Here is a 14785-nt window from a genome sequence, read left to right on the forward strand (position 1 = left end):
ACTTAAAAAGAAAAATGCTGGAGGACTTGGGACTACCTATGATTCTCAAATCTTTATCTCCAGATACTGAATTGCTCCAGACCTTCATCTGATGTCTCATAATTCAGTAACTCCAAATGAATTCATAATCTCAATACCATACCTGTCTCCTGAATGGACCCCTACTCAGCAAATGATACCACCATCCCATCAGTAGCCCAGGCCAGATAAAAGAGGCATCACCTTTAATTTCCCCATATTCAGCACTCAGGTTCTGTGAAATCTTCCTAAATGTCTCTGGATTTACCTACTTCTTCCCAATTCTACTGCTAGTTCAGGCCACCATTACCCGGAATGCCTGTAATGCTATCTGGTATTATACTCAACTCTCCAACCATTTCCTACAGTGCAACCAGAGTCATCTTTCCAAAATCCAATCTGAACAGGTGACATTCCTGCTGAAGACTCTTTAATTTTTCTTAAGATCAAGACTTCCAAACATGGCTTACAGACCCTCTGCATCTGGCCAGTGTTTATCTTTACAGCTTCACTTCTCATTTCCCAGATCATCTCTTTCCCTATGTACATCACGCTTCAACTACGTCCAAGTACTATACATACGGTTCTCCAGGTATGCTAATGTACTCTCTTGTCTAGGGCCCTTGCACAAGCTGGTACCTCTATTTGGGTTGGATGTCCCTCCCTTGCAATCATCCAACACTCAGCACTGGCGAGTTTCTTTGCATTTATATTCTAACTTCAGCAATGGGGAAACCTTCACACTTCTGCTAGGCTAGCAATTTATCCCAATATCCAGCATGTAATAGGTACTCAGTAATTATTTGCTGAATGAATGAGTAAACAGATGATAGTTTTCGGAGTTAAAAAAAAAAATTCCAAAGTCAATGAATGAAAGCCATTTCCAGGACATCTATTATTTATTTGAGAGCATTGTGTAAAGTGGGTAACTGATCTAAGTTTTTATTTTACCTGTCTTTTGAATGGAAACTATTAATAGTTCGGTTAAGTAAACAGAATGTACAGGTATAGACTCAGAATAATCACAATGAAGGAAAAGACACTGTATTTATGTTCTCCTTTGTCTTATAAACTTGGAACCAACTCATCTGAAATTGTTGAGAAATTTTTGATGCAAAACACAGAATGTATGAAAAGCAGTCAAGCAAATGTGGATACATCACAGAGGCAGAGCCTGCAGGAAACTAGAGAGCATGAAGAGACGACCTCAGACCCTAGGAATGTAGGTAGGGACTTTTTAACAAAAAGAAAAGGCTCAGCACTCCTTGTCTTTATCCAGATTGAAGCTCAGTGCAATCACCACACACGTTTCATGATGCTGCAAGCCAGGAGAAAGAATGGAGGCATCTATGAGGCCGTAAAAGTGTTTCTGGTTTATTTAACAAAGGGAGATAGAGCAAAGGGGAAGGAAATACTTACTAAGCAAGGCAATGAGGTGCCAGCTCTTACATACATTTCCTTTATGGTTCACAACAGTGTATTATCCCCATTTTACTGATGAACAAACAGGGACTCATGGTCACATAGTGACTATGACCTTAGTGGTCATAGGTGACATAGGTCACATAGTGACCTAGTGACCTTATACTCAGATCTAACTCAAATACATTTTTATCAAACATTCACTCCTGTTAAAGCCCAGTTCTAGATATTGCGGACTGGGCAATGAGCAAAACAAAATCTGCTCTCAGGAAGCATATGGTTTTGTGAGGAGTGACAAATAATGTAACTTCAGATAGTGACAGAATTATAAGGGATATTAAAATGGTAAAACTGAGGGATGTGGTAGAGAAACCAGGGAGGTAATTTAGGTTGCAAGGTTCACAGGCATCACTTAAAAGATAATTTTGAGGAGATACTTTTGCATGGCTAAAGAAAATGGGTAATAAGGGGACTATCCTATCCAACCTTAAATGGAAATCTCTGGAACTACCAGAAGCAAAAATTACCATTCATTTTCTGATTCTCAGCAAAGAGACTATGTATGAGGTAGAAGGAGCTACAGTGTTATCCTGGTCCTAATCCAAAGTGATTGGTTAGATATTCACCAGATGGTGAATATTTCCTTATGAACAACCAAGTGGCTGTTCAGGGCAATGGGCTGACCAAATTAATTCTTAGATTCCCCCAGCACCTACAACAGCACCCAACACACGCCAGGACATAATAAATGACTGCTGAATGGATACAGGAAGGAAGGGGAAAAAGGAAAATGTTGAAATGTCACTGTTGTGGGATAAACCCCCTTTTTAGGCCAAGTGGCTCCAATTCACCCCAGCCCACCCCACCACCAGCCCCAACCATAGAAAGAGGGGTGAAAGAAGGTGGTTAGCGTAAATCCATGAACAACACTATCCTAGGAAAAAAATAGCATATGCTGCCCCCTCCCCAACCAAAGAAGCCAGAAAAACCGTATCTCTAAATCACAAGTTACGTTTAATGAAAATCTAATAACCAAATGATGACTAAAAACGAGTAATTATTTAGCTGCTTTAAATAAGGGCTCTCCTAATGCAGGTCCTCAGGATACTCCTGTATCAGGTACCTAGTTCTAACTATTGCACACAGCACCAAGTTGTGTTGGCCTCTTTATCTGAGTATCTTCCTTTGCTAGTCTGGTAGTTCCTGAGGGCAGGAGCAAAGCACATTTATCTGTATTGCCTTGCGGCCTTGTCCAGTTTATACTGCAGAAGAACAGTGATCATGCTAAGTTAGAAAAATTAAATTTCCCCAAAATGTTTCAGTCATGGGGCAGATGGGTAGAGTGAGGACCACCCCCCTACTATTGTTATCTGCTGAGGCGGCTCTGTAGAACCTGAAGCCCTCATCATCTCACATCACTCTTTCAGTGTCTCTTGCAGAGGTGAAGAACTGGAAAAGCCTTAGAAGTTTCTGCTTCGATTTTTAGAAGTTTATTTTTAAAGGACGGTCCTAGAGGTGGCAGAGAAGAACAAACGGCCATTCAAAACTGAACAAGAATGGAGTCTGCGCTAAATATCAAAGATGCCTATGCTTCCTTTCTGGCACCCGGATAGAAGGACTGAGAAACAGTTTAAAAATAAGATACCACTTCTGATAGATCAGCGCTATCAATTTCTCTGGGGTTTCAGTAAAATCTTAATAGTGAATCTGTAACAATTTTTTCTGAGACAGAGCAGTGTTGTGAATAATGACATTATTACAGAATCACAAGTAGACCCAGCAAAAGGAAATATGGATTGGCGGGGGGCATTTTAAGTAAGAATCATATTCGTTTTCTCCAGTAAGAAACTTCCTCTGCATACGCCGTCTCATTTTGAAAAACCATAACATGCAAGTTCTAAGATCCCTGGGTCTGCGCTTCATGGTATCAGCCACATCTCTAAAGTTTTTAAAGCTTCGTTTCACACTATCAACAGAAAGAAAACTTCAACAAAAGGCACAAATTAAATACTATCCATCTGCACACTTGATATACTACTCATTTTTATTTGTGTCTGAATTACCATAGTTTTGGTGTGCCATCAGGATTGGCTCTGCAGGAACTTAGATCCAAAATGGCAGCTGAGCTTCTGAAACTCACCAGAGCCATAACGCTTAACATACGTGAAACCAGGTCTTATTTATCTCACTTTTCAACCTGTCTAAGAAAAAAGAATATTTATAAAAACATTTCAAAGATTCAGATGGCATTCTGTTCATGTTCATTACAGCATTCTCCTTCTTGCGAGAGAACAGGCATCCTGCTTTTGGTTCCTCCGCTCCACACACTGAATTAACCTGCCGTTCACATGTTTACACAGTCCACAAAAACAAGTTAATGGCATAACATGGAAAGCTTAGGTTTTTCTCACTCTTCTTCTATAAGGCCAACTTAGGAAATGGGTGTAAAATGAATCATCTAACAAGTAAAGCCCCAAATGAGCGCTTTCATTTTCAGAAAAAAAAAAAAACAATAATGAGAGCTATTTTTCCTTAGGTCCACCACAAAGCAACACTCCCTATCACTATGATAATTTCTGTCTTTCCTTTACATTCAAGCTGTAAAAAAAATTTTTCAAGAGACAAATTTGTTCCAGACTACCTCTTTAATGTAATGTTTCCAATCCCTCTTACACAAAAGCTGAACCTGTATCACCAAAAAATGTACACTGAATTTAAATTGTCCCTTTTCTACTTATTTCTATTACTAATATAATAACATTAATTTTAGAAAAATAATAAAATACTTGCTCTTTAGAGACAGAGAACTTTAATTATCTTTATGTATTCAAATGTAGAGTCTTTTTGTTAAATTAGCGTGAAAGTCCCTTCATCTACACACAATTGACCCAAAGAAACAGGCCATTTTCAGCACAAGGGGCCAATCCATTTGAACAGTGAATAAGCTTTTGAAAGCACTACACACCCTCTTCCAGACTGTCAAATTTTCAAAACGGGCCAGCATTTCTTCCATTTTTTTTTTTTAACACTTGCAGGCCCAGCAAGCATCTTATAATTAGATTAATTAAAAAGGAAACAAAAACACTGCTCCCTTCTGATTAAAATTATTCCATTTATGCTTAATTAGCTTTAATCCAAGTCTACATATTTAATGATGGGGATATGACAATTCCACCTATTTGCATCTTTTAAATGCCTTTCTAAACTATACTTTGTAACAGATTTAGAAGAACAGTCTCTTTCTCATGCCAGTATGCCACGCATAAATCAGGAGGATACAAATTAGGAAAAAAAAAAAAGAAGAAGAAGAAAAGAAAAAAGAAAAGAAAACAAGGCCTCTTAGAGCCAGAGATGTGCAGAGGGGGTGGGGTAATTTACTCAGAGGTGGGGGCAATTTCCCCGCCACATCACAAACTACGATCCTTTCAGCCCACCAGACGAGAAGCATTACATCACACTCTTACAATGATAGGGGGAGGTGGCTCTGAGAAAGCAAGTTTTCAGCTTTCTTCCCTCCCTGCTCCCAGGCTTCCTAGAATCCTGGACTGGGAGTAATGGAATTTAACTTGAGGGCACCGCACGGTTTCAGAGGTAACTAACATACACATACATACAGCTACCTATTTATGTGACCCTAAATGACCACTTCAACAATGGATATACGACCCAAACAGGCAGACACACACACACACACACAGAGATGCTGAATTTGTGCTGAAAAGCCCAGGTCATCTGTGTGAAATTAAACAAAAACTGTAATCTGTGAGAAACAGAGAAGGCCAGTCTACAGGGAGAAGCTGATAAAGAACTCATTCCTAATGGGGTGAATAGCTGTTTCGATCTTTAAAACACCATGTTTACAAGACAGTCCTGCCATTTGGTTCAAACCACGATCAAAATAAAAGCGCATCTGGCTGCACATTTGAGAACACACACAGAGACCCAGTGCAAATGAGCGCGCGCAGGAAAGAGAGGGGTGATCCACACATTGCTTGGGAGGTTTTCAAGCAGGGGAATCTACAAACCCCAAACCTCCTGGTGTTCACTCGCCCCCAGCCTGATGTTTAAAATGTATCAGGTCTTATTTTAGGTTCTACATCTCTCTAGGAAGGATGGCCTAGCTTTAAGGGGGAGAAAAAAAAAGCGCTTTCCCGTGGTACTGCTTGCCCTCCCAGATCCTTTGTCGGCCTTAGCAGCCGAAAGAATGCAAACCCATTTATATTTATGCAAATTTTTGCAGCAGATTTAAGGGGGCAGGGAGAGGTCTGTGTTTTTTTTTTTAAAAAAACCTTTCTAAATATCAATTTTCCAGTTACTCGTAGTTTCATTTATTTGCAAGACAGAAATGATGATGAAAATCTGTATATAAATTAAAAGTGCAATTAAATCACTTCAAATTTTAAATATTCTAGCAAGGCTTTTCCATTTCTAAAATGCCGAACCAAAAGTACATCACGGGTCTGATTTACACAGATTCACGAAATGTCTGAAGCCAGTCTCCATGCTACACAAATGTCCATTTGCAACAGCACTAGTGAAAACGGTTAGACAAGATCCATATAAATCAATTGGTTTAAAAAAATTGAAAATATTTACCAACCTCATAAAGTGCAGCAGTGCTTAAATCCAGCAAATTGAGGCATACAAGGTAGAAATGGAAATGAAAAAAGGTCCAAAAAATGATTTCTTTTTGTCTATCTGTTTTTTTGTATTTTAAATATTCAGAAACCAGCAGAGACTCTGTCGGCCATTTTGGCTTGAACTAACTCTCTCTCACTCACTCTCCCTCTTGCTCTCTCTCTCCCCCTCTGTCTCTAAAGGAAGCAGCTTTTTGTGACCTTCAAATAGAGGCGGATCATGTGACTTCGGGTAGGTTTGTCAATCAGGAAAGGGGAGGGAGCTGGGGTTGAAACTGCCTTAAAGGGAAAGCAGCCCTTTTCCACTCACTTTCATTTGTGAAAGGCTGTTATCTCATACTCTCCGCCTACACACAGTGAATGTGAAAGTGGCAACAGCATAAGGGTAACAGATGAACAAAATATAAAAACCTTTATTGGTTTATAGAAATATGCTCAGTTGCTAACGATTCTTGCAGATCCTGGAGCTTGGATTGCTTGCTACAGTTATTCTCTAGATGTTTGGGCAAGCATGGGCTGGCAAACTGCTCTTTAAAAGGGGGCTTAAACAATGTTTTAGCCAAAGAAGAGACTAGTTTTTAAAGATTAAGGTGAAATACAGGGCACAACTGATCTCTGACAAGCTCCTAAAATGCATAGGAGAAGACTAAAAGGAGATATACCCAGGTATAAACTGAAACTGGCAATTCAGAGACGTTAAGTGACTTAAATCACACAGCTAGACAGAAGCAGAATAGGGACTGGTTTCCCAGATGAAGCCCACATTTATTGTTTCAGGTGTATATATGTTCAATACGTCCTTCCCTGACTCCAAATAAAAGCCATGCTGCGGCATTAGCAAGCTGACTTTCTCTAGGATAGGGCAGATTCCAACCCTCTTTAAATTCCTCTCCCACCTGAGGAAGTAGTTCTGCAGCTGACAAGAGTAAGCACGGAATTTAAGACCTACCTGCTTTTCCCATCTCTAAGTCCCTTCTTCTGGCTATATGCATTCTTGATTTATTTAATTTATTATTATTATTTTTTTAAAGATTTTACTTATTCATAAGAGACACAAAGAGAGGCAGAGGCATAGGCAGAGGAAGAAGCAGGCTCCCTCTCGGGAGCCTGATGCAGGACTCAATCTGGGGACCCCAGGATCACGACCTGAGCCAAAGGCAGACACTCAACCACTAAGCCACCCAGGTGCCTCTCCACCTTTTTATTTATCTATTAATGAGAGACACAGAGAGAGAGAGGCAGAGACACAGGCCGAGGGAGAAGCAGGCTCCATGCAGGGAGCCTGGCATTCTCTATTTATACCCACCTAAGAAAGACATGCTGAGTTTGTATCTCTAGCCCTGGGGCCATCAGGCTGTGCAAGCTTAGTTAGGCAAATCCCTTTACCTCCCAAGGCTCAGTTTTCTGACTGGAATGTAAAGATTGGACATCACTAGATGGTATCTTGGGTTCCTTTCCGCTCTGCACTTAGCTTCTTTCTTTTAGCAGCTCTGTTCATCTTATCCTTACCATCTCAAAAGTAAGTCATTACCCCAGGAAGGCTTTCTTGACCCTTCCAGTGGAGACCAGGTCTTCCTATTCAACACTCCCATAACATCCTTTACTACTTCTTTATAGCGTTGGTCATAATCACAATTTATTATCTGCATAAGAATTTGCCTATTGTTGATCTTCCCCAGTGTCTATAACAACAAACACCACATCTTCCTTCACTGCCATCTGAGGACCAACATAAGTGAATAAACAAATGAATGAATTCCTCAGACTTCCACTCAGAAGTGCTAGGCAGGAGGAAATCTGCCATCCAAATATAAAGAACAGAAGTCATATTGTTTCTAGAAACTCACTTCCATCTATTTCTTCTAAGGATTGCTTTGGAAATAAAGTAACTAAAATGATAGAAAGCAGACAAAAGTGCCTGGTGACTGTCAAGACTCCATCTATTTCTATAACCCAAAAAAAGTGGGATCCACAGTGAGTCTCCCAAATGAACAAGGCTGACCAAGTATAATCTGACATGCAATCCAGCAGAGACCCCATGGATTCTGTAAACCTGACATTCCTCGAAAAGGAACCTATGACCCCCTCCTAAATCCCACAGGTTTGTCATCCTGGCTTCTGGGTCTTCATACAGCCTCCCTCCTTTGCTTTTTCCACTCCAACAGAAGAACAGGAGAGGAGCTGTTTCAGGGCAGGGGGAGCCTATGCCTCAATGACCTGGCGGCTTGAATATTTATGGTGTAAAAGGCTTCCACCACTTCCAGGTCTTCTTGAAGCCCTGAGTGGAGCAAGAGCCAAGACCTAGACTGACAACTGAGATGTAGGCAAAAGCAGGAAACTCAATGGATGGAAATTTTGAATATTTAGTCTATTTTTATCCTTCCAATACCTTCCAGATGAGTTACGGAAAGCTTACTTACGTGGAGCATGCTCAACATGTTAAAATGCATGGAGACTGTATAGCTGCCTTGTTTTAATTTGTGATGGACATGGTTTCTTTATAATTTTGCTAAGTCTCCATTCCCCAATGCAGAATATTACTGTATAAATATATATACATATATGTGTGTGTTTCTTTGTGTTGAACAAGCTGCTGAAAAGTCAGACATAAACAAACTGTGTCAGTCATAAACAAACACATTTATGAAACAAAATATTCTATTTTCAAATATTATGATCAATGTTTTCAACCTCTAGACAACTTTGTTTTGTGAGATACCTCTAATTTTAAAGCAATTAGTCTACTTGCTCATCTGAAGAAAAAGCTGGAATAAACACATTATTTTCACTGTATTTCCAGACATTTTGTACTCCGTGATATATTTGCTGTTCTTTTTTATATTAGCCATTAAACAGTGTTTTTAAATTGTACTATTACAAGGGAAGGATGCAAAGTAACAAAAAAGTTTACTTTTATATACAAATAAACCAGAACTTATACAGTCAAATGTGTATTATCTTTCAAAGTTGGCACCTTTGGTGACAATATACCAAAAAATTTTTATTAGAAAACAAGATTAAAAATAATGAACTGGGGCGCCTGGACAGCTCAGTTGGTTAAGCATCCATCTTTTGGTTTTAGCTCAGTTCACGATCTTGGGCTTGTGAATGTTGTGAGATCAAGCGTGAAGCCTGTTTAAGATTCTCTGTCTCTGGATCCCTGGGTGGCGCAGCGGTTTGGCGCCTGTCTTTGGCCCAGGGCGTGATCCTGGAGACCCGGGATCGAATCCCACGTCGGACTCCCAGTGCATGGAGCCTGCTTCTCCCTCTGCCTGTGTCTCTGCCTCTCACTCTCTCTCCCTCTGTGTGACTATCATAAATAAATAAAAATTTATAAAAAAAAATATTCTCTGTCTCTCTACTCCCTCCCCCTGCCTCTCTTACAAACAAAATAATGCACTGAATATTTAACTCAACAATCTAGAAAGTAAGTCATAAACCAAAAGGGAATTTACAGTGATAAAAGCATAAACATAAAGCAATAGTCAAAAAAGAATAGACTGAATCAATAAAACCAACACTTTTTTTGCTTTAAAAAATATAGGAAGATAATCCTTTGGAAAATCTGATCAAATTTTTTTTTTAAAAGAGAGAGAAGCAATAAAATAGCATTAGGGCTCAGAAAAAGGGCATTATACTATAGATTTGGAGAGTTTTTTTTTTTTTAAGATTTCTTTATTTTTTTTTTCTAAAGATTTTATTTATTTATTCATGAGAGAGTCAGATACAGTTCAAAGGGAGCTTGATGCAGGACTCTGGGATCACGCCCTGAGCCAAAGACAGACGTTCAACCGCTGAGCCACCCAGGAGTCCCAAAAGAGTTTTATTTGAGAGACAGAGAGCATGTGTGCATAAGCAGGTGGGAGGGCAGAGGGAGGAGCTGAGGAAGAGAAAGAGAAGCAGACTACCTGCTGAGTATGGAGGGGATGCGGGGAAGGGGCTCAACCTCATGACCCTGAGATCATGACCTGAGCTGAAATGAAGAGTCTGACGCTTAACAGACCCAGGTGCCCCTGAGAGTATTCTTTAAATTGTGAGAGAATTACACACAACTTCATGTCAATAAAGTTGAAGATTACATGAAATGGAGAATGCGCAAGGAAAATAGAAATTATTAAAACTCTGCTCAAGAAAAATTATGAAAATACTAATAAAAACCCATAGCAGATATCTGTAAGCTATTTAGAGAAGTAGCCACTAAAACTACATCAGGCACAAATGGTATTCTGGGTGAAATCTACCAAACTTCTATCAAACAGATAATTTCCATGTTATCCCTACTGTTCCCAAACTTACAGAAACAAAAGGGAAAGCTTCTTAATTTCTTCTATGTGACTAATATATTCCTGATATCTGTCTGGATTGAGATGGTACAAAAAATAAAACTATAAACCAGGGGGATCCCTGGGTGGCTCAGCGATTTAGCACCTGCCTTTGGCCCGGGGCCTGATCCCGGAGTCCGGGATCGAGTCCTACATCGGGCTCCCTGCATGGAGCCTGTTTTTCCCTCTGCCTGTGTCTCTGCCTCTCTCTCTCTCTCTGTCTCTCTCTTAAATAAATAAATAAATAAATAAATAAAATCTTTAAAAAAATATATATATATAAACCAATCTTTACTTGTGAAGGCAAATATAACAATCCTAAGTAAAATATCAACAAATAGACAGAAGTTTTAAGAGAACAGTTCACTAAGGCCATGTAGGGTTTATACTAACAATATAAAGATGGTTAGGGGATCCCTGGGTGGCGCAGCGGTTTGGCGCCTGCCTTTGGCCCAGGGCGCGATCCTGGAGACCCGGGATCGAGTCCCACGTCGGGCTCCCGGTGCATGGAGCCTGCTTCTCCCTCTGCCTGTGTCTCTGCCTCTCTCTCTTTCTCTCTGTATGACTATCATAAATAAATAAAAAAATTAAAAAAAAAAAAAAAAGATGGTTAAATTATAAAATCTATGAATATGGGCACCCCCGGTGGCACAGCGGTTTAGCACCGCCTGCGGCCCGGGGTCTGATCCTGGAGATCAGGCTCCCTGCATGGAGCCTGCTTCTCCCTCTGCCTGTGTCTCTGCTTCTCAGTCTCTCTCTCTCTCTCTGAATAAATAAATTAAAAAAAAATACTAATGAAAAAAAAATAAAATAAAATCTATGAATATAACTTCATTTGTTCAACGAGTATTTGCTAAATGCTTTCTATATGTGCCTGACTCCACTAGTTGAGTCAGTAAGCCATACCACAAGGTTTCTTGTCCATGTGGAGCCAACATCCTTATGGGAGAAAGAAATCACTGATAAGGAAATAAAGTGTTTGATGGGATAGAGAATAACTGAGGAAGGCTCACTTTAGGTAAGGTAGTTAGTGAAGGCTTATCTCAGACAGGGCATTAAAGCTGAGTTGAAAAGCAACTTATTTGAGTTTTTAAAAGAACAAGAGGAAAGATCAGAAGCCTAGGGCATGTGAGCAGGGGACAGACGTATGATCCTCAGGAGTTAGGAGGGGTTAGATCACACCGGTCTTAAGGGAATAGATCACACTGGGTCTTGCAGGCCACAGTAAAGATTTTCTTTCAAGAATAGTGGAAAGTCACAGAATTTTAAAGAAGACTGAGTGGCACTATTTTATCCATTACTCATACTCCACTTAATGACTAGGGTCTACCAGCTTGTCAGGGCCCTAGAAAAATATTTAGGACCTGAAAAAATATATTTACAAGTCAAAACTACAAAAAATTATAATCATAAAAATAAATGCTTAAATGTCCTCAAAATATAACCACCTAGGAATTTCTTTTTTTTCCTTTTTAAGAAGTCTCCACGCCCAGCATGGAGCCCAACCCCGGGGCCAATCTCACGATCCTGAGATTAAGACCTAAGCCAAAATCGAGTCTGAAGCTTAACTAACTGAGCCACCCAGGTGCTGTAAGTCCAGGAATTTCATTCACTGTTAAATTTAAGATTTATACAATTTTTGTTACATTTGAAAACAATTCTCTCTTTACAAAAATTTCTAAAAATGCTGCTAAAAAACTTTAGGTAATTATAAATTAGGTCAGTTATTTGTAGTAGGAGAACTTCAGTAGCAAAATTATTAATATTCTTTAAACATGGGATAGCAAAAATAAATGAAACCACATGTTTAATATGAGATGTGGGTGCCTCTTAATAAGTTTCCTGTAGGGGATCCCTGGGTGGCGCAGCGGTTTGGCGCCTGCCTTTGGCCCAGGGCGCGATCCTGGAGACCCGGGATCGAATCCCACGTCAGGCTCCCGGTGCACGGAGCCTGCTTCTCCCTCTGCCTGATTCTCCCTCTGCCTGTGTCTCTGCCTCTCTCTCTCTCTCTCTCTCTCTCTCTCTCTCTCTGTGTGTGACTATCATAAATAAATAAATTTAAAAAAAAAAATAAGTTTCCTGTAAAGTGGGGCAAAGTCCCCCAGACCTCCTGAAGGATGCATTTCAAGGACCCACAGAGGTCTTATCACCACTTTAGGAGAGACAGGATCAGATTTGTATTTTCAAAAGTTCATCCTAGTTCATACATGGAGAATACACTATAGAGGACTAAGAGCAGAAGCAGAGAGACAAATTAGAAGGCAGTTGTGGCCGTGTAGGTGAAGAAGGGACCAGGTGGAGTTAAGAGAGGTGGAGAAAAGTACAGAAGAGATTTAGAAGGTACAAGAGATTCTGTTATAAGGCAAATGGTTGTTGTTAAGAATGAAATCTGTGACCGTGAAATATAGTAAGGCCAATCAACTCTTTCCAAAATAGGACTCCAAATTTTATTTTTTTTAAAGATTTATTTATTTATTTATGATAGACACAGAAAGAGAGAGAGAGAGGCAGAGACACAAGGAGAGGGAGAAGCAGGCTCCATGCCGGGAGCCCGATGCGGGACTCGATCCTGGGACTCCAGGATCACACCCTGGGCCAAAGGCAGGCGCCAAACCACTGAGCCACCCAGGGATCCCCAGGACTCCAAATTTTAGACTCACCATTTATTCATACTGTCAGGAACCTTTTTTATTTTTGTAAAAAATTTAAAGCATCCACCATGTATTACATACTGTGCTAGAACCAGGCCCTCGGGGACACAAAGATGATTTTTAACACCCTCAAGGACAGAGTCGTGCAAATCCATAATTAAAATATAGCATGGTAGAGGTGCCTGGATGGCTCAGTTGGTTAAGCGTCCAACTCATGATTTCAGCTCAGGTCATGATCTCAGGGTCATGAGTTCGAGCACCATGTTGGACTCCACATCAGGCATGGAGCCAGCTTAAGAATCTTTCTCTCCTTCCCCTCTACCCACCTCCACGCTCCCCATAGAAAATAGCATGGTAAGTGCCATAATTAAATAACAGAAATAGAAGACAGTTATGCCTAACTGCTGGGAGAGTCACAAAATATTTTACAGGGGATGAGATTTTGAACAGTCTAAAGAATGAGTAGGAGTTTACCATGGAGAGAACATGAGAAAGGTAAAGACTCTTCTAAGCTTAACAACTTCCAGTACCATTAAATGCTGGCAAAGATGAAGGCTGACTAGAAACAATATAAATGTAGAAGCTAAGTTTTTCAGGATTCTTAACCCCAACAAAATGAGAAGGTGGAAATAGTACCCAAAGCTACATTGGAAATAATAGCCAAAGCTACATTGGAGTCTCCAACACAACTAGAATCCCAATATTTGGATTCTAGCTGGAAAAGAGAATGTTTGCATTTATACTCTTATTTACATTTAGAAATTAGAATGCTAGCAAATCTAATTTTAGGGAACGTTAAAAAAATTCTCAAATTCCTTAGAACCAAACCTCAAAAATCTAATTTGCATTTAGAGGAAATATGTCTCGATACTCCAGTTTGAGTCTGGCTTCCCGTACAGACCTCTTTGGTAGCACCTTCATGCCCTATTACTGTTATCACCCATTTACTTCATAACTTCCCTTCTAATCTTATGAGCTTTTTAATGGCAGATTATGTGGCTTTTACTTCTGGATCTAGTACATAGGAGGAATTCAATTAATGTTTGCTGGATGAAGGACCAAACAAATAAGCAAAGGAATAAATGGATGAATAGCACGAACATAAGTATTTAAAGGATGCAAAAGAAGACAACACTTAAAAACCTCTAATTGGAAGAATATAAAACATGTACACAGGATAATCAACAAAAAAGTATAAGATACATTATTAACTGTATGGTTCCAGCCTAAGAGGTAGAGGAGTTAGAAAAGAGACACTACAGATCAGTGGAGCTGGACTTCAAAGGAAGGAAAGGACTGGAATGGTCAAAACAGATGCTTTAGTATGAAGCTAAGGAAGCTGAAGCTTTAGGAGCCCTCACTTTCATGGGGCTCTCCCAAAGCCCTAGGAGGGGATCCTGGCACTGTGCCCAAATGATCTCCCTTTCTGGTTTTTGTATATATATATATATATTTTTGCAATGTGTTTCTCCTTCTTCTCCTTCTTCTCCTTTTCCTTTTCCTTCCCCTTCCCCTTCCTCCTCCTCCTCCTCTTCTTCTGGTAAAATACACATAACATAAAATTTATCATCTTAACCAGTTGTACAGTCCAGTAGTGTTAAGTGTACTCACATTGTTGTGAAACAGATCTCCAGATCTCTAGAGCTATTTTATCTTGCCACTCTGAAATTCTATACCCATTAAACAACTTCCCTTTTTCCTCTCCCCCTTCCCATCCCTGGTAATCACCATTTTA

The 14785-nt window shown here is 39.9% G+C and overlaps 1 protein-coding gene across 5 annotated transcripts in view; it reads right to left on the reverse strand.

Moving 5' to 3' along the window:
- TNRC6B (trinucleotide repeat containing adaptor 6B) overlaps window positions 1-14785 on the reverse strand; it is a 255735-nt gene that overhangs the window by 129470 nt on the left and 111480 nt on the right. The window contains exon 1 of one of the 5 annotated variants that reach the window (XM_041755372.1): window positions 6041-7067. The exons of the other annotated variants lie outside the window; for them this stretch is intronic. Within the exon in view, the coding sequence (XP_041611306.1) occupies window positions 6041-6045 (5 nt within the window). The 5' untranslated portion in view covers window positions 6046-7067. Of the gene's footprint in view, window positions 1-6040; window positions 7068-14785 lie in introns of those variants that run through there. 5 annotated transcript variants of the gene reach the window in all.

The sequence above is a fragment of the Vulpes lagopus genome, chromosome 5 (genome assembly GCF_018345385.1).
Source record: "Vulpes lagopus strain Blue_001 chromosome 5, ASM1834538v1, whole genome shotgun sequence".
NCBI lineage: Eukaryota > Metazoa > Chordata > Mammalia > Carnivora > Canidae > Vulpes > Vulpes lagopus.